At 42.1% G+C, this 19,600-nt stretch overlaps 1 protein-coding gene across 4 annotated transcripts in view; it reads right to left on the bottom strand.

Moving 5' to 3' along the window:
• Nucleotides 1-19,600, bottom strand: part of PHF2 (PHD finger protein 2) — a 429,233-nt gene that overhangs the window by 206,189 nt on the left and 203,444 nt on the right. For all 4 annotated transcript variants that reach the window (XM_077452101.1, XM_077452100.1, XM_077452098.1 and 1 more), the window contains exon 2: nt 3,389-3,474. In XM_077452101.1, coding sequence (XP_077308227.1) covers nt 3,389-3,474 — 86 coding nt within the window. The remainder of the gene's footprint in view (nt 1-3,388; nt 3,475-19,600) is intronic.

Raw genomic sequence — 19,600 nt, 5'->3', positions numbered from 1 at the left:
GATGAGCACGGCCCGTCTGTCCGTGTTCATCCGATCCATTCTGCAGACGGATAGAAAAATTGGATTTTCCTCCGTCTGCAGAATCGGACAGTAGCGGAGGCGGACAATAGCGGGTGTCTGCGGATGTTCATCCGCAGACACCCGCTATCCCTTAGGGATGCATGTATGTCCGTATTTCATCTGCAAACGGATGGATGAAATACGGACATACTGTCCGCATGTGTGAAAGGGGCCTAAAGCTTTAATACCACTTTAAGCTCTATGCCCACTTCTGTCATTTAGCTATCATTACCAGATACTCTATTGCCCACTGTGGTTGCATTGACCACTGCAGAGCTGAGCATGGGATGATGTCATCTCTTGGCAAGAGATCCTGTACCGTATACAGCCTGGGACTAAAGCATGCTGAACAAAAGAATACAAACAGGTTCCTCTATACACAGTAAACAGCACTAAACCAGAATCTCTGGTTGTGGCTATTATATTCACATAGCCAACACTGGCAGCTGTCGGAATACCCGAATAGAAGCTGCATCCAATTGGATACAAGCACTGTTCAACCGACAATTTAACACCTGGCTCCTTCAATTTTTCAGTTGAAGACTGTTGTGCGAAGTGATGCCGACAATCAACACATTACAGCCCGTTTCACACAGCTGTCAGCTTGTATAAGATCAATGTGAACAGCAAGCTATGACAAAGATTTGCAGAGATTTTAGTAAGTTTTGTTGAAGTTATTAGGATACCACTCAACTCGTTTCTAAATGTTGAACACAGATCTTAATAAGCTGCTGACTGTCACTTTAAACCAACCTGCTAGCGGGTCACAGAACTTCTTGCAGCTTGCTGAAAGCCTGCTGAAGCCTGCTATCAGTTTGTTTAAAGTGTCAATCAGCACTCCCATTATAATCGGTGTTCAATATTTACAAACTGGAGCTGAATGATACTTTAAAAGCTTCAGCAAAGCTTGTTGAAAGTTCTTAACTTGCTTTGTCAAAGCTTGCTGTTCACACTGATCTTATACAAGCTGAAGTCCATGAGAAACAGGCCAACGAGAGTGTCAGGCATTGGCATAAAGAGTCTGAGCAATCTGGCATTTCCTGAAAGTGTAAATTTCATTCTGAATGCAATGATGTCTGCAGCAGGGAACATAGCTGGATTTCTGAACACTAAAGTTATTCTTGACAAGTATTTTTTTTTTACCCACTGATATGTCCAACTGATAAAATAGATTTGGATTATATTTTATTGTTATATTGTGCTGCACTTTCTTTATTTTTATCATTCGTTATTCAGTGTTTGTCTTGTATTTTGGGGCGTTTCTTATTATTTTTGCGCTGAGTGCACCCTCTATTTATATTTTTCTTGCATGTCCAACTGATGGCTGATGGGGTTTTTCTTTAAAATTTGCATAGATACATAACAAAGCGTGTGCTGCCAGGGCTAAACAGTAAGGCCTCATTCACACACACGAATAGGGCTGTCTGTAAATTCCTGTGGCAAAAATCTGCAGAATCCTGCTCAGGCCTGTTCCCATCTGGGCATTTGGGAACGAGGGCAGAATCGCTTCCATTCTGCCAGCGATCCCAAAACGATCTGCAAAACTGACAAATCGCACCACGCTTGTTCAAGTGCCATTCATTTTCAATGGCACCTAAACGCAAGTGTGATTCTGCCGTGATTGTCACATGATAAATCCACAAACCACATTGTGCGAAGAAGCTTGTTGCTCAAAAAGGAGCAGAAACTTATTTCTGGGCGGCAAGCTTTGGCCAATGCGGTTGGTTGCCATTGCAGCAGGAAAATTGTGACAGAATCACACCCGCATTTAGGTGCCATTGAAAATGAATGAAAATAAGGGGAAAATCGCAGGTGCGTGTTTTACGCTGACAGAGTACCTCAGAGGGGGAAGGAAGGGGACGAGTGCCGCCAGAAATCGTCAAGCCACCATCTACTCTCCACTAAGCTCTCCAACGCATAGTCCCACCTCTGCCCCTGGCATTGGACCAATTTGCTGTCTATCACAGGAGCTGGTCCAATGCCGCTTGACCTCCGGAATGAACAGGCCGTTTTTTGCGTTACAACACTGCGTTGCTTTAAATGACAATTGGGTGGTCATGCGACGCTGTACCCAAATAAAATGTATATCCATTTTTTTCCCACAAATAGAGCCTTTCTTTTGGTGGTTTTTGATCACCTTTGATCGCCTCTTTGTTTTTTATTTTTTGCACTATAAACAAAAAAAAGACCAACAATTTTGAAAAAAACATTACTTTCTGTAATAAAACATATACTATAAACAAATATATATAAAAAAATCAAATTTCTTCAAAAATGTAGGCCAATATGTATTCTGCTACATGTTTTTGGTAAAAGAAAATCCCAATAAGCTTATATCGATTGTTTTACACAAACGTTATAACATCTACAAACTATTGGATACATTTATGGAATTTTTATTTTTTTTATACTAGTAACGGCAGCGATCAGCAACTTATAGCGGACGCTAGCTGACACTTTGTGGGAACCAGTAACACTAATACAGTGACCAGTGCTGAAAATATGCACTGTCACTGTACTAATAACACTAGCTGGGAAGGGATTAAACATCCAGGGCGATCAAAGGATTAACTGTGTGACTAGCCACTATTTTTGTGTACACTGATTGCTGCTTTCACTATGGGTAGAGAATCGATTCTAGTCCCTTCTTTGCAGGAGAACAGGATCGATCCCTTCCCCCCTGTCAGAATTGAGATGTAAAACAAGGCATATCTCAGTTATCTGTGTATTGCGGATGAATGGCAGGTGCTGGAGGACTCCGAGTGCCTGACACCCGCAGATCGGCTTCTGCTGTGAGTAATCACAGCAGAAGCGGGCCGGCGGAGGCGTGCGCACGCCCCCTGCAGGAGTAAGTCAGTAATAATGTGTGTGTGTATATATATATATATATATATATATATATATATATATATATATGTATGTATATACACACATACAGAAGATCTGGTGCCCTGCTGCCACCCTGTAGCAGTAAACATGTCATAAAGCGATCAGCAAGCGATTAAAGTGGTTAATAGAAAACATGTCAAAAAACCCACCAGCATTGCGTTTTTGGTGCGTTTTTGAGTCGCATGTTCAAGTTTCACAGGTGCATGCTGGGTAATAGGCACCCAGAAAACACACTGGACACACATAAAAAACGCAGCAAAAACACATATGCATTTTTACAGCGTTTTTGCAACAGAGCAATGTGAAAGCAGCCCTACTTCATACAGCATGTGCAAAGTAAACTTCTGTTTCCATGCAATGTCTGCTGTACACAGTTTATGAACTTGGGTAATCTCTGAATTGCTTGTACTTGTACAAAGAACAATCAATAGACACTCACATGTAGACTTGCCATGAGTTTTTTCACAGTTCGGACAGTGATAAATGTCGATGTCCGGTGCTTCATCTTCCTCTACGCCAACACAGCTGTAAAACAAAAAACACGGCGTTAGTCCTCTGATTAACTGTTGTTCATTTAACCGCTATACACAAACTGTGATTTACAGATCCCTGTCATGCAGGCCATACACATAACGATTAACGATTTATCATAGACGCAATCGTTTCCAACAATCTCTCTTTCAAAAAACAAGTAAGCAGCAGACCAAAGAGAAACAACAACTGGACTTGGCTGTCCAGCAGAACAAGAACGTCCCTTCTTGGTCATTTGTTTGTTGATCAAAATGATCGTTTGATTGGTTGCTGCAAGAAACAGTGCTGTCATTTCATCAATTGTTACAATCCAGAATTGCATTATTAAGCGCGTACTATATAAGAGCAAAGCTTGTCGTAGATGGATCGATCGACTTCTGTCCAAAAGGCTTGTTGGGAAATTATTCTTGATCAGCGACTGCAGTGAATGAGCTGCAGCAGAGAATCTCCGCTGTCAGAATACATTGGGGCTTATTTACTAAAACTGGAAAATGGTCATTCTGGTGCAGCTCTGCATAAAAAACCAGGGCGGGTTTTGGTTTAAATCAAGTCGATTTAAATCACAATTTAAATCACTAGCAAAAAGGCTTAAATTAAATCCTCATTTTGAACCTTTTCGCTGCCAGAGCCGTTTCTGCGTTTTGTGCACACGTTTAAAGTGGTTGTAAACCCTTACAAACCACTTTAACCTACAGGTAAGCCTAGATTAAGGCTTACCTGTAGGTCCAAGAAATATCTCCTAAACCTATACGGAGATATTTGCCCGAAGACAGGTACCGCTGTCTGCGGCGCATGCGCCGTAGACAGCGACTGAGCGTGGCATTTCCAACAATGGAGCTGCCGCGTGTGTCGGCTCCCGTGCGCATGCGCGGGAGTGACGTCATCGCGGCTTCGCCGAATGACAGCGGCGGAGCTGCGAGACCCCACCGAGAAGATGGATGCGCCGGACTACAGGGGACAGCGGTGACTTCGCTGGCTCCTGTGTCAGGTAAGTGACACATAATGGGCTACTATGCGATGCATAGTAGTCCATTATGCTTTGCCTTTGCAGGGAATGAAAGAGGAAGTAAACTCATCAGGGTTTACTTCCTCTTTAAATAAAAAATAATTTTTGGACTGAAGATTACAAAACCCCCACAAATATTATTATTATTATTATTATACATGATTTATATAGCGCCAACAGTTTACGCAGCGCTTTACAATGTATAGGGGGGGAGACAACACAATTACAGTACAGTTCAATACAAAAAGGTACAGGAGGGCCCTGCTCGTGGAGCTTACATTCTAAAGGGAGGGGGTGGTGGTACAAAAGGTAATAGCTGCAAATGTGGGTGTATATATCAAATATTAAATATTTTCTAAAAGCAGATACCCCTAGAGAATAAAATAGTGGTAGTTGCAATTTTTTATGTCACACAAGATTTCTGCAAAGATCTAGGAAACGCAAAATTTCAGTAAAAAAAAAAAAACACACTAACGCGAATTTTAGGGAAAACAAACATAATAAATTACCCACATTTTTGGTAAAATATAAAAGACGACGTTGCACCGAGTAAATAGATACCCAACATGTCCAACCTTAAATTCACGTGCGCCTGTGAAATGGTGACAAACTTCAGTACCCTATATTTTATATAGGCAACACTTAAAAAGCCCCCTATAGGTATCATTTTAGTGTTACGGAGGAGGTCTGGTGTTAGAATTATTGCTCTCACTCCAGCGTACGTGGCGATATGTAACATGTATATCGTAACCTATGTTTTCACGTGTAGGTGCCCCGATGCATGTGTTTACGATTCATGCGTGTGTGTATGTGCGGGGGGGCCTCAAAATTTAGGGGAGGGGGTTTATGTGCTTGGGTGTAACTTTATATTTTTTGCAAAAAAAATTTTTTACTTAACTTTTTTTTCCCATCACATAGGGACACGGACCCCTATGTGATGATTTTTAGGTGACAGGTTCTCTTTATTGAGATATGCAGGGTCTACAAGACCCCTCATGTCTCCCCTGTGTCCACTGAGTGTTTTGCAATGCAATGCATAAGATATCAGAACCGTCAATCATACAGTTTGTAGTGTTGTCAGATGAAGCCCACACACGATCGGAATATCCGATGAAATTATTTAGTCTGACCTTTTCTGACGGAAAGTCTGGTCGTGTATGCAGCATCAGTATTTAAGTGGTTAAACTGACCTCATTTACAGACAGAAGTCAATTCCTTTGATCTCAATTATAAAATAACTAAATGTTACAAAGTTTCTATTTATCTCCGCCTAAGAGATGTTGTGATACACTTTGCAGGCTGCCTGTTTTTTTTTGGGGGGGGGGGGGGGGGTTGACAACTGTCAGCTTGCACAGAGAACTCTCTGCACTGTCAAGAATTGTTATAGCATTTTGACTAAAGTGTTTCAATTCTCTCTGCTCTTCTGAAGCCACAGCCATCAAAAGAAAGAAAGAGAAAAACTGGGCAGTCTGCCAAGAATCAAAACATTCTTTATCAGTTGAACTTAAGTATAAACATTGTAACAAGTTGTCAGTGGAATAGACTTTGTGTGTAAGTGAAAAAAGTTTAACCACTAAACCTTTTTCTGACATTTGTTGGTTTCAAGTTGAAATCATTTTTTTTGCTAGAAAATTACTTAGAACCCTGAAACATTATATATATATATATATATATATATATATATATATATATATATATATATATATATATATATATATATATATATATATATATATATATATATATATATATATATATATATATTTTTTTTTTTTTTTGGTAGACCCTAGAGAATAAAATGGTGATAGTTGCAACATTTTATGTCTCACTGTATTTGCGCAGCAGTGTTTCAAATGCATTTTTTTTTTTAATTACTTAAAGCAGAGTTCCCCCGTTTTTTTGTTTTTTTTTTTAAAGCGGAGGTCCACCCTAAAATGGACCTCCGCTCATCGGAATCCCCCCCCCCCCTCCGGCGCCACAATCGGCACCTTTCAGGGGGGAGGGGGGTGCAGTTACCTGGATAATCCAGGTAACTGCACCCACTTCCGGGCTAGCGCTCTGCGGAACGAGCGTAGGTTACGCCTCCGTTCCGCAAGCGCCCGCCCCCTTCAGCAAGTGCCCCGCTGCCTGCTGGGAAACACACAGCTCCCAGAGGCAGCGGGGACCGTCCGGATTGCGCCGCGCGGCTCGCGCATGCGCAGTAGGGAACCGGGAAATGAAGCCGAAAGGCTCCATTTCCTGATTCCCATACCCAAGATGGCGGCGGGACCCGGCAGCCGAGCGAGCGATCGGCTTCGGGTGCCGACATCGCGGGCGCGCTGGACAGGTAAGTGTCACTATTTAAAAGTCAGCAGCTGCAGTATTTGTAGCTGCTGGCTTTTAAAAAAAAAAAAAAAAAAACGCGGAGTCCCGGTGGACTCCCGCTTTAATGTCAACCGCTACAAATACTGCAGCTGCTGACTTTTAATATATGGACACTAGGGCTGCAACTAACGATTATTTTGATAATCGATTAGTTGGCCGATTATTGTTTCAATTAATCGATTAATTGGTTAAAAACCTTAAAAAAAAAAAAGTGTGTCAAACTGATGTTCATTTTCAACCACAGTGACGGGAACATTTGGAAATAATAGAAAAATTCTTAGTCAAAGGAATTTTCAGACAGTGGATGTGGTTTTCATTCAGAAATTATTCATTTTAATAACAATGTTAAAAACAAGTGAAAATTTCAAACAAAATTCTTTCATTCAGCGAATTTACAAAGATTTTTTGTCTAAATATTCTCATCTGAAAATTGATCCATGTGGCCAGCATAAGGCTCAGTACACACCTATACAGTTTGCTTTTTATCTGTTTCTGCAGTGCTTTTTTCTGTACATTTTGATTTTTGCGCACGTGATTTTACTGCAATTTGCATTTTTTTAATTTTTTTGGGCAGATTAAAAAACAAAAATTGCTGCAAAAATGCATTACATGCTTTTCTGCAGCTTCTCCATTGAAGTATATTGAACCAATAAAGCACCATTGTGTGTTAAAAGTCCCTGACCCTTTCAGATGTGAACGTGTCCCATAGGAAACCATGTAAATGAACTGTAGTGCATTTCTGCAAAAAGCACCAATAAACAAATAGATGTGAACCATCTTTAGTAACATAACGTGGTTAACAAAAACTAAAATTAGCCCTTTATAGTAGAAAAAAAAAGCAATAATAATCACTACTGTAAGGGGTTAATTTTTTTACTGTAGAACTGTGAAAGTAATATTTACAGTAGCGATTATTTGCTCTTTGTACTATAAAGGGCTCTTTTTCGTTTTTTTTTAAGCCCATTTTGTTACTGGCCGAATAATCGATTATGAAAATAGTAATCGATTAATTTCATAATCGATTAGTTGTTTCAGCCCTAATGGACTCACCTGTCCAGCGTGCCCACGATGTCGGCACCCGAAGCCGACCTGTCGCTCGGCTCTCGGCATCTGCCGCCACCATCTTCAGTATGGGAATCAGGAAGTGAAGCCTTGCAGCTTCACTTCTCGGTTCCCTACTGCACATGCACGAGTCGCGCTGCGCAACACGGACAGTCCTTGCTGTCTCTGGGAGCCGTGTGTTTCCCAGCAGACAGCGGGGAAGTGACAGGAAATGGCATAAATACCCGCAGATTCTGTGGCTATCTATGCCCAGAAGTGGGTGCAAATACCTGTATTATACAGGTATCTGCAGCCCCCTCCCCCCTGAAAGGGCACAGGAGGGGGGGAGGAATCCGATAAGCGGAAGTTCCACTTTAGGGTGGAGTTGCGCTTTAAAAAAAATTAATTGAATAATAAAAAAAAACTAACCAGTAAAGTTAGCCCATTTTTATTGTATAATGTGAAAGATTTTACGTCACGAAAATCGGGATCTTTTTATTCTAAGCATGTGTTGCTTTTGGCAGGTGGTGCCATTCAAATGAATGGGGCTGCACTGCAATTGCCCCACAATGCAGTGCGATGGGTTGCCAATTTAAGGGTTAACGTACGCACTGACAAAATCAACATATCACCCTCTGACTTCCTTCCAAAGTGCCCTCTGAAAATCGATCCACTGAGGATTGCTTTTCAGAGCGGCAGTATTATAGCCCCATGTGTGAATGGACCCCTTAACAAGCATAATGACTTATTTTATGAAGGCAGTAAAACTAATATCTGTTTTTACTCTGTATTAATTTGATCAATTATGCCGCAGAGCAAGGCTGTTCTAAATGAGCAGTTAGAAAGATAATCAGGCCAATTTATTAGTGGGGATGAGATGGATTTTTACTGTAAACAGACACACAATTAGTGGAACTTCTCTCTCTCTCAATCAACATTGACTACTTTTAATCCTTATGCTGCTAGCCTTAGATCGGCTATACATCCACACAGTGTTAATATGGGAATCCCTCCTGCCGGGTCATTGCCAGGAGACAAAAGTGATTATTGCTAACTGCTATAGCCATCGCTAGCAATTAACGCAGGTAAAACCTGGCATGCTGGTTATACCCAAGTTGATTGATTCATCAACTTGGTACATTCAGCCTGCCCATACAAGGTTCAAATCTCGACCGGTTCCTGCTGAACCAGCCAAATTCAAATCATGTATGGCCTGCCTTACTAAACAGATAGGCAAGTAGGTTGTTTACCTCCCTGTGCAGTGATCGCAGGTGGCGGGCGGACATCAAGTCCGATGGACCCATGCACGCCTCAGTATCTATTGCATGAAACAATGTACAGGTACGTAGTTTCGCACAATAGCGCCACCCTGCCGCACTATATGTGCAGTGGACAGTCTTAAAGTGGTTAAACTTTTTTGTTTTTTGTTTACATTTCTTTAAATACTTCCTGGTTTCCAGGCTTAGGCAAATGATGTCATACATCCCAGAAGTCTCCAGGTGGGGAGAAGGGGCTTTCTCAGAAAAGTACACCCTCCTGCTTGAGCTAAGCGCAGATGGATTTCAGGAAGTAAATGCTACATGAATCATCTACTCTTACCCACGATGGCCACAGCTAGAAATGCTAGGGGGCAGTGCTGCCAACCAATCTGAGCTATTGCACAGAGCAGGTAAGTATAGATATGTTTGTTATTTATTTTTATATTTTTAAACAAGATTTTACAACCCCTTTAAATACCGATTTTTATATGTGGTGTTCAGATAGACTGAGTGTACTGTAGTTCCGCTTTAAGAAGTGGTCAGGGTCAGGTTTCATTCAGTGGCAGTGCCGTGTTACTGCAGCCGAGAAATGAAGCTGTAACCTTAGTTAAAGCGGGAGTCCGCCGTTTTTTTTTTTTTTTTTTAAAGCCAGCAGCTACAAATACTGCAGCTGCTGACTTTTAAAATAGTGACACTTACCCGCCCAGCGCGCCCGCGATGTCGGCACCCGAAGCCGATCTCTCGATCGTCTCTCGGGTGCTGCCGCCGCCATCTTGGGTATGGGAATCAGGAAGTGGAGCCTTTCGGCTTAATTTCCCGGTTCTCTACTGCGCATGCGCAAGTCGCGCTGCGCAATAAGGATGGTCTCCGCTGTCTCTGGGATCCGTGTGTTTCCGAGCAGGCAGCGTAGATTCTGCGGAAAGAGGCGTACCTTCTGCAGAATCTAAGCCGGAAGTGGGTGCAGATACCTGTACTGTACAGGTACCTGCACCCCCCTCCCCCCTGAAAGGTGCCAATTGTGGCGCCGGAGGGGGGAGGATTCCAATGAGCGGAAGGTCCACTTTAGGGTGGGCCTCCACTTTAAAACTAGTAAAACTTTCCTGCAATCTCACTGCTTCTGTTTTGCAGTCTCCTGGTGGGAGCATAGTATCATAACCAGCTATGTTTTGACTTTGGGGTCAGTTCTTAATTGGATATTAGGGCCAGCCATGGACGATTCCTGCTGAACCAGCAGAGATTCGAACCATGTATGGGCAGGCTGAATGTACCCAAGTTGATTAATTGATCAACATGGGTACAACCAGCCTGCCGAATTTTAGATACGATTATCGGTAGCAGGTGGTCTAGCCACTTGCTATAATCACTGTCTTCTCAATACAATGGCTCAGTGGTGGAGGGCTTTGCCCATCAACACTGTCTATGTTGATGAGGGAATCAAGCGAATTTCTTTCTTGCAACCTGTAATTGCAGGAAAGAAATTTGCTCTGTGTATGGCTTACACAGGTATCTAAGGTCATCTGCATCCGCTTTAAGGCTACTTTCATACTGGAGCCACCTGAGTGCTTAAGTGGCGCTTTTCGGCCGCAAGTGGGGCGCTTTTAACCCCCACTAGAGCCCGTGTTTTGGGATGCTTCAGAATCGCTGCACATTCATTTCAATGGGCAGGGCATTTTGGGAGCTCTGTATAAAGCTTTACCAAACTGTCCCAAAGATGCTGCTTGCGGGACTTTTTATAATGTCCCGCAAGCACGCCACCCCAGTGTAAAAGCACTCAGGCACTTGGGCAGCGTGGGAGGCAGTTTTCAGGCACTTTACAGGTGCTATTTCTAGCGCTAAAATGCCCTAGTGTGAAAGGGTGCTAAGGAAGGTGTGCAGAAAAGGGAGAACTATTCATATTCCAGCAAACAAAGGATGGGACTATAGCGGTGCAAGAAACAAACCAAAATGTATTATATATTTAAAACATTATATTTTTAAAAGACAAGCATAAAGCGAAGGCTATAGCTCATAAACTTGTTTAAAGCGGCATAGTGTTGAATCCCGACATGTTTCCTTTATGTATTGAGCTTCCTCAGGGGATGCTATCCGCAAGGGGTATCAGCCTTCTGTTAAAATAGAGTATACAAACGTGATATTGTAATTAGTACACAATACATTTTTCACATATAGTTATACAAATCATTTACATTTCAATGAACTAAATGATATGTAAATAAAATGTAAATGATTTGTATAACTATATATGAAAAATATATTGTGTACTAATTACAGTATCATGTTTGTATACTCTATTTTATCAGAAGGATGGTACCCCCATGCGGATAGCATCCCCTTGAGGAAGCCCAATAGATAGGGCGAAATATGTCAGGATTCAAGACTATGCTGCTTTAAACAAGTTTATGAGCCATTTTCTTAGGTTATGTATTTAAAAAATATGACTGTTTTAAATATATAATAAATTTAGAAAATTTTATTTCAACGTATTTTTCTTTAGTTTGTTTCGTGTCCCATCCTTTGTTCCATTTGCTCCAATAACCCTGGAATGAGGTGCTTTATATTTGTATTTCAGTGAACGTCAAGCCTTGCCATTGTAAAATTTCTTCCATAGATTCATAGTTAGATTCATAGTTAGTTAGGTTGAATAAAGACACCAGTCCATCCAGTTCAACCTGAGTGAGTGTCAACAATTGTCCCTATCCCTGTACATTGCACACTCACATCAGTCCCCTACCCTCAAGGAGCCCACTAACCTAGGTCCCAATTCATATACTAGGGCCAATTTTGGACAGAAGCCAATTAACCTACCTGCATGTTTTTAAAGTGTGGGAGGAAACCGGAGTACCCGGAGGAAACCCACGCAGGCACAGGGAGAACATGCAAACTCCAGGCAGGTAGTGTCATGGTTGGGATTTGAACCAGCGACCCTTTTTACTGCTAGGTGAGAGTGCTACCCACTATACCACTGTGCTGCCCTAACACAATCATAGATACATTCAGATGAATATGTTGCACCAAGTCTTCATAGGTGATACCTACACTTCAGCCAACACTGAGAATTATGGAAACATAGCAAGGATAGGTCATTGTTTTTCTCTTGTTAGAAACCCCCACCATGTTTGTTTGTCTGGTCCCACGGTGCATCAAGGAGTGTGTTAATCAGAGATCAGAGCAGCAAATGAACTCAAAATGAGGTTTTAATAGACATGGTAACATAGAGCCAGGAGGCACACAAACTAAGGTTTTCCAGGAACCGTATACAGAAGATTGGGATCGTCATTAAATATATGGAAATGAGGGACTCATATGAATGTATAATGAACTCATTAAATGCTAGAAGAACCCCAGGCTTTTTTTTTGCAACAGTTTCCTAATTTTTGCAGTATGTATCACACAATAAAAGCAAAATGAATGATTCCCCAAGGAGATTTTTTTACATAATTACACGTATTATGGTAGAGTGTCATTTTAAATTTTGAGAAAATTGGCCCTTTTTAGGTGAACCTTTCACATATGTGTTGAAAATAGGTGGGTGGGGAACTCAAAAATGGTTAAAATAGGAAGCAGATGGAGGTGTACACACTCCACCATTAGTACTGCCTTGCAGTGAGGAAAAAATAATGCTGCCTGTAGAGTCCGGCAGGCATTGACACTTTGCAACTGCCTCCATTGACTTCTATTAAAGCATACTTTGAGGCTGGGTTCACACTGATACTACACGACTGTCACCCTACTTTGCTCTGCAACATCAGTCCTACATCAGTCCTACATGGTCCTACATCCAACCAACTTGAATGAACAGGATACCACTTTGATCCAACTTTCTGCTAGTATGACTTGTCCTTTGACCAATCAACGATCCCAGTGTGACATAAAATTCCTTTTTCTGCTGCTGTAATCACCATGTTGGATGTCACAAGTCGGATGGTTAGGACAAGGATCCTATTTTCATCCAACTTTAATGATATTCAATGGTCTGAAGTAGGACCAAAGTTAACCTTTTTCAAAGTCGGACCAACTTGTGTCGAGCCAATTAAGACGGTTCTCATAGGGAATCATTGATTTTCACATGTCTTGCGACACGAGCTCCCAATGTCGGAGCGTTTGTCGTACCACAGTGAACCTGAATGCACCTACAGTGCCTGGCGAAAGTATTCGGCCCCTTTGAACTTTTCAACCTTTTGCCACATTTCAGGCTTCAAACATAAAGCTATAACATTTTAATTTTTTGTGAAGAATCGCCAACAAGTGGGACACAATTGTGAAGTGGAACGAAATCTATTGGACAATTTAAACTTTTTTAGCAAATAAAAAACTGAAAAGTGGTGCGTGCAAAATTATTCGGCCCCTTTACTTTCAGTGCAGCAAACTCACTCCAGAAGTTCAGCGAGGATCTCTGAATGATCCAATGTTGTCCTAAATGACTGATGGTGATAAATAGAATCCACCTGTGTGTAATCAAGTCTCTGTATAAATTCACCTGCTCTGTGATAGTCTCAGGGTTCTGTTGAAAGCGCAGAGAGCATCATGAAGACCAAGGAACACACCAGGCAGGTCCATAATACTGTTGTGGAGAAGTTTAAAGCCGGATTTGGATACAAAAAGATTTCCCAAGCTTTAAACATCCCAAGGAGCACCGTGCAAGCGATCATTTTGAAATGGAAGTAGTATCAGACCACTGCAAATCTACCAAGACCTGGCCGTCCCTCTAAACTTTCAGCTCAGACAAGGAGAAGACTGATGAGAGATGCAGCCAAGAGGCCCATGATCACTCTGGATGAACTGCAGAGAACTACAGCTAAGGTGGGAGAGTCTGTCCATAGGACAACAATCAGTCGTACACTGCACAAATCTGGCCTTTATGGAAGAGTGGCAAGAAGAAAGCCATTTCTCAAAGATATCCATAAAAAGTCTCATCTAAAGTTTGCCACAAGCCACCTGGGAGACACACCAAACATGTGGAAGAAGGTGCTCTGGTCAGATGAAACCAAAATCAAACTTTTTGCCCACAATGCAAAACGATATGTTTGGCGTAAAAGCAACACAGCTCATCACCCTCAACACACCATCCCCACTGTCAAACATGGTGGTGGCAGCATCATGGTTTGGGCCTTCTTTTCTTCAGCAGGGACAGGGAAGATGGTTAAAATTGAGGGGAAGATGGATGCAGCCAAATACAGGACCATTCTGGATGAAAACCTGTTGGAGTCTGCAAAAGACCTGAAACTGGGACGGAGATTTATCTTCCAACAAGACAATGATCCCAAACATACAGCAAAATCTACAAAGGAATGGTTCACAAATAAACGTATCCAGGTGTTAGAAAGGCCAAGTCAAAGTCCAGACCTGAATCCAATCGAGAATCCGTGGAAAGAGCTGAAAACTGCTGTTCACAAACGCTCTCCATCCAACCTCACTGAGCTCGAGCTGTTTTGCAAGGAAGAATGGGCAAGAATTTCAGTCTCTCGATGTGCAAAACTGAGAGAGACATACCCCAAGCGACTTGCAGCTGTAATCGCAGCAAAATGTGGCTCTACAAAGTATTAATGCAAGGGGGCTGAATAATTTTGCACGCCCCACTTTTCATTTTTTTATTAGTTAAAAAAGTTTCAAAAATCCAATAGATTTCGTTCCACTTCACAATTGTGTCCCACTTGTTGGTGATTCTTCACAAAAAATAAAAATTTTATATCTTTATGTTTGAAGCCTGAAATGTGGCAAAGGGTTGAAAAGTTCAAGGGGGCCGAATACTTTCGCCAGGCACTGTATGTCAAACCATCAAAAGTGATAATTTCCCATCTTAGCCTTTGAAAAAAATAAAAAAGCACATCTCACAGGGCCTTTGAGGAGAGTTGCTGACGAGACTTGAATGCTTCTGCAACATGTCCAAAACACCAAATAACCCTATGGGCTAGTTTACACTTGCTTCAAAACAAGGCTTGTTAAAGAGGAAGTAAACTCTGATGGGTTTACTTCCTCTTTGTCTCCCTGCAAAGGTAAAGCATAATGGGCTACTATGCATCGCATAGTAGCCCATTATGTGTCACTTAGCTGACACAGGAGCCAGAGATGTCACCGCTGTCCCCTGTAGTCCGGAGCGTCCATCTTCTTCCGGGTATCGCTGCTCTGGCCACTCACAGCGCCAGAGCAGCGATGACGTCACTCCCACGCAAGCACACGGGAGCCGCCACTAACGGCATATCGGCGTTAGCAGCGGCATGCTGCTAACGGCGATAGTGCGCCTGCGCGCCGCTGTCTGCGGCGCATGCGCCATAGACAGCTGTCGCTGTCTTTTAGTAAATATCTCCTAAACCATGTAGGTTTAGGAGATATTTCTTGGACCTACAGGTAAGCCTTAATCTAGGCTTACCTGTAGATCAAAGTGGTTTGTAAGGGTTTACAACCAATTTAAAGCTCTCTGAACACCAGTCAAAGCTCCCGTCACTAAATAAAATGGTTAGCTTACAGTCCTGTTTACACCTAGCGTTTGCTTTACTTTAAAAATGATACACCATGTCCCTTTAGTGGTGCTTCAAAGCTTCTTCAAAGCCTCCATAGAAGTCTATGGCAAAGTTCGTTTGACGCGCTTAAAGCTTTTGAGAGGCTTTAATTCAGCTTTAGCCACGCTTTGTTTTGGAGAAATTTCAGGTATTAGACATCCACACACAGTGCACCAATCAAGCTTCGACAAAGCTTCAAAAGAGCATCAGCAAAGCATTACCGAAGCTTCACCGAAGTATCATTGAAGCCTCACTGGAGCATCACTAACGCTTCATCGAAGCCCCACTAAAGCATCAAAAAAACATCATAAAAGCATGTTGAAGCGGTAGGTTCTTTAATGTGTGTTGAAGCCGAAGCAGTGTAAATGAACCCTATGGGTTTTTTTAATGTGCTTTAAGGCTCCATTCACACTTTTCCTGAGTTGATGGGCTAATAGGATCCAATCTGAGGATAAGGGTGCCTTACTCTCAGATTGTTGTCATGCAACTTTGGATATCAAACTTGCATGACAAGTCATTCCCCGTGTTCTCCAATGATACCATTCATATATGTGTAACTTAAAGTTGCAACGACTTCAAAGTAGTTCATGCACTACTGGTCTGACTTTCAAGCAACCTGAGGGCCGCAGACTTCCATGTTGCAAAAAAAAGACACAACGAGAGATGGAAGAATGCTGCTCACCCCGAAAATGCAACACAAGGGAGAACGGTTCCCCCAGAGTGGGGATTTTAGGCAGCAAAATGAAAAAATTTGTCAATATTGTATGAAAAAAAAAGAGTCGTTTATTAGTAGTACCAAGGGCATGTCTCCCTTGTGTAGACTTCCATGTTAACCCCCAAAAGTTGCATGAAAGTCGTATATGAATGTTTTACAATGCAACAGTTGTCCGTTATCACTGGTCAAAGCCAAAGTCGTATCCAAGTCGCACCTGTCCAAAGTTGCATCAACGTTGCATTCCAAAGTTAGAACAAGACACCGTGTCCAAAGCGCTAAGAGCTGTGGATCTGGTTGCTGTCAAGCAAAATGGGAGGGGGGGATATATAAAGGTATGCACATATGGAAGATGCAGCACAAATATATACATCCTGTGATATCTGCTCTTAGAGCTCTTTCATATAGGTGTTGAATTCCAAAGCAGTCTTTAGGTTTCATTCACACTTGTACGACTCCAAAGATGTGTCAACTTTTGAGTATATACAAGTCAAATCACCAGCGCTCAATAGACTGGATATACTGGGGATGGATGAGCAATAAGGTAAAAAACATAATAAAAACAGATCAGATCAGTTTATTTTCCACATAGTAAAATCATAGGTAAAGGCCAACGATACCACACCGATGTCCTGGGTGTTGATGGGCTAATAGGATACAATCTGAGGGTAAGGGCGCCATTAACCATACCAAGGAGAGATGGATAATGGTCGTCCAAAGAGTCCAGGAACATACCGGCGCACTCGGATGGCATTACTGTGAGATGACAATATGACAAAGTGTGGAGTCAAGATGGACGTCTCAAGGACCAGCATGGAACGCAGGCCATTTTGTTGCCATGATGACACGTTTTGTGCGCATGCACCCTGTCACAGTGATGCCATCTGGGTGCACTGGCGTGTCCCAGCTGGACTCTTTGGACAACAGTTATCTATCTCTCCTTGGCATGGTTTTTGGCGCCCCTTACATGTACCTTCAGTATTAGCCCATCAACACCCAGGACATCATTTTTATTATGGTTTTTCCCTTATACTGCTCAACCATTCCTAGTACATCCAGTCTATTGAGCGCTGGTGATTTGACTTGTATATACTCACAAGTCGACACATCTTTGGAGTCGTACAAGTGTGAATGAAGCCTAAAGACTGCTTTGGAATTCAACACCTATATGAAAGAGCTCTAAGAGCAGATATCACAGGATGTTACCGAAAAAGGCCACTTCTGTGTGCACCTCTGATCCTGGTTTCACTTTGTTAGTAAGTTATGCGTCCTCAAGGCTAAGGCTATGTTTCCACTATTGCGTCCCCAAAGTCGCGCGAAATTGCAGCGACTTGAAGCAATGCCCGTGTATTCTGGAGGCCTATGGACCTCAAGTCGCATCAAAGTGGGACCAAAGTAGTGCAGGTACTACTTTGAAGTCGCTGCATCTTGAAGTTGCACAGACATGAACGGTACTCATTGGAAATCATGGGGTACGCCTTTTAATATGACTTTTCAGTCCCAAATCGCATAAAAAGTTGCATTAGTGGAAACCTAGCCTAAGCCTCACGCCTGGTGCTAAGCTACAAGCAACACTTCCACCAGTAAATAAATATCTCAGTGGCCAATAAGGGAATTCCCACAAAACTAGGGAGGGCAGATTTACTACAAGGGCAGAGACATTAAGATATAGCTAAAGCCAAACTTTGATTTTTGTTCTGGATACAGAAAGAAAACCCTTATATTTTTTTTATCTGGGTCCCATTGGAGGCATTTCCCTTCACCTACTTCCCTGGCTGCACACACGGTCGGAAATTCAGACGGAAAAGGTCGGATCGGATTATATTGTCGGAAAATCCGAGCGTGTGTGGGCTCTATCGGACTTTTCCCGTCGGAAATTCCGACGGAAAAAAATTGAGAGCAGGATCTAAAGTTTTCAGCCAGAAAAATCCGATTGGACTTTTTCGATCGTTTGTAGAGAATTCCGACGGACAAAGCGCCACGCAGGCTCAGATCAAATTACGAGACCAAAGCTATTGGCTACTAGACTCTACGTAGTCCCGTCGTACGCAACAAACGTGATCACCTTCCGAACGATCAGGTTTTCCGACAACTTTGTCTGACCGAGTGTATGGGACACCAGTTTCGGACAAAATCCGTTGGAAAAAATCAGATGGATTTTGAGGTCGGAATGTCCGACCGTGTGTACAAGGCATGATAGACAGCTGTCATTGGAACAGAACTAACCTTAGAAAGTATTATGTTTTTTTACTTTCTGCTATAAAAAATATCCAATAAAAAAAATGTAAAAAATCAAATGTCGACCTTTTTTCTTCTGCACTTGTCTCTTTTTTTTGTACCCTTATGGTTGGATGCCTACCAGGGCCCTTTGCAAATAACTGGTTACAACTACTTTGCTTTTGCAGTATGTTTTTATTTTGCACTAGAAATAATCTGGTGTGGATCTTTCTGAAGATGTTTATATAGTTTGGTTATTAAATGCCCCAGTATACCTTTATGATGATGAACTGCGGGGGTCTGCTGTGATGGTTGTATTATTTGAGTATCCTCGATTTTTGTTTGCCTTTTTCCTGCCTGTTGACAGCCCTGAGTAACGTCCACCGTTTAATACTATTGTTTTTTCCTATTTTATTTTATGAGAAATTAAAAATGAATAAAATTGGTACTTATAAAAAAAAAAAAAAAAAAATCTTGGAACATTTTTGCCACAATGTATTCTGCTACGTCTTTGGTATAAAAAAAAAAGATAACTGTACAGTTTTGGATTTGCCATTGCCCAGTGGGTCGCATTTCACAGGTCAGTATAGCAAACTTGACAGGCGATCAGGAGGTGCTACAGCTGCCTCCTGAAAGCGTGTTGCTATTTTTTTCACTATTGTTATTAAACTGCCAAACGGCAATTTGCATTGCAGGACTCCATCGCGACTGCGAGTGCCGCCTGTCAAACTCTGCATCCCCAGTTAAAAAAGTTTCAGCTGCATGTATACAGCCCTCCCTGGTTGTACTATTACACGTCAACTGCCCATCTGAAAGTACACCTAAAGCGAAAATTAAAACCCAAAAGGGGAAGCGCCGCTTTAAAGTGTTTGTAAAGGCAGAAAGTTGTATCTTAATGTACTCTATGCATTAGGATTAAAAACTTTCTGTGTGCAGCAAAGTCGTCGCCCTCCTGATTGGCCATCGGCTGCTGTCAATCAAAGTCAGTGAGCCAATGAGGAGAGAGAGGGGGCAGGATTGAGCC

Source organism: Lithobates pipiens, unplaced genomic scaffold (genome assembly GCF_037356315.1).
Source record: "Lithobates pipiens isolate NorthernLeopardFrog02 unplaced genomic scaffold, aLitPip1_a1.2 Scaffold_23, whole genome shotgun sequence".
Classification (NCBI taxonomy): domain Eukaryota; kingdom Metazoa; phylum Chordata; class Amphibia; order Anura; family Ranidae; genus Lithobates; species Lithobates pipiens.
Note: the sequence above shows the minus strand (reverse complement) of the source record. Positions and strands in the feature narration are given on the sequence as shown.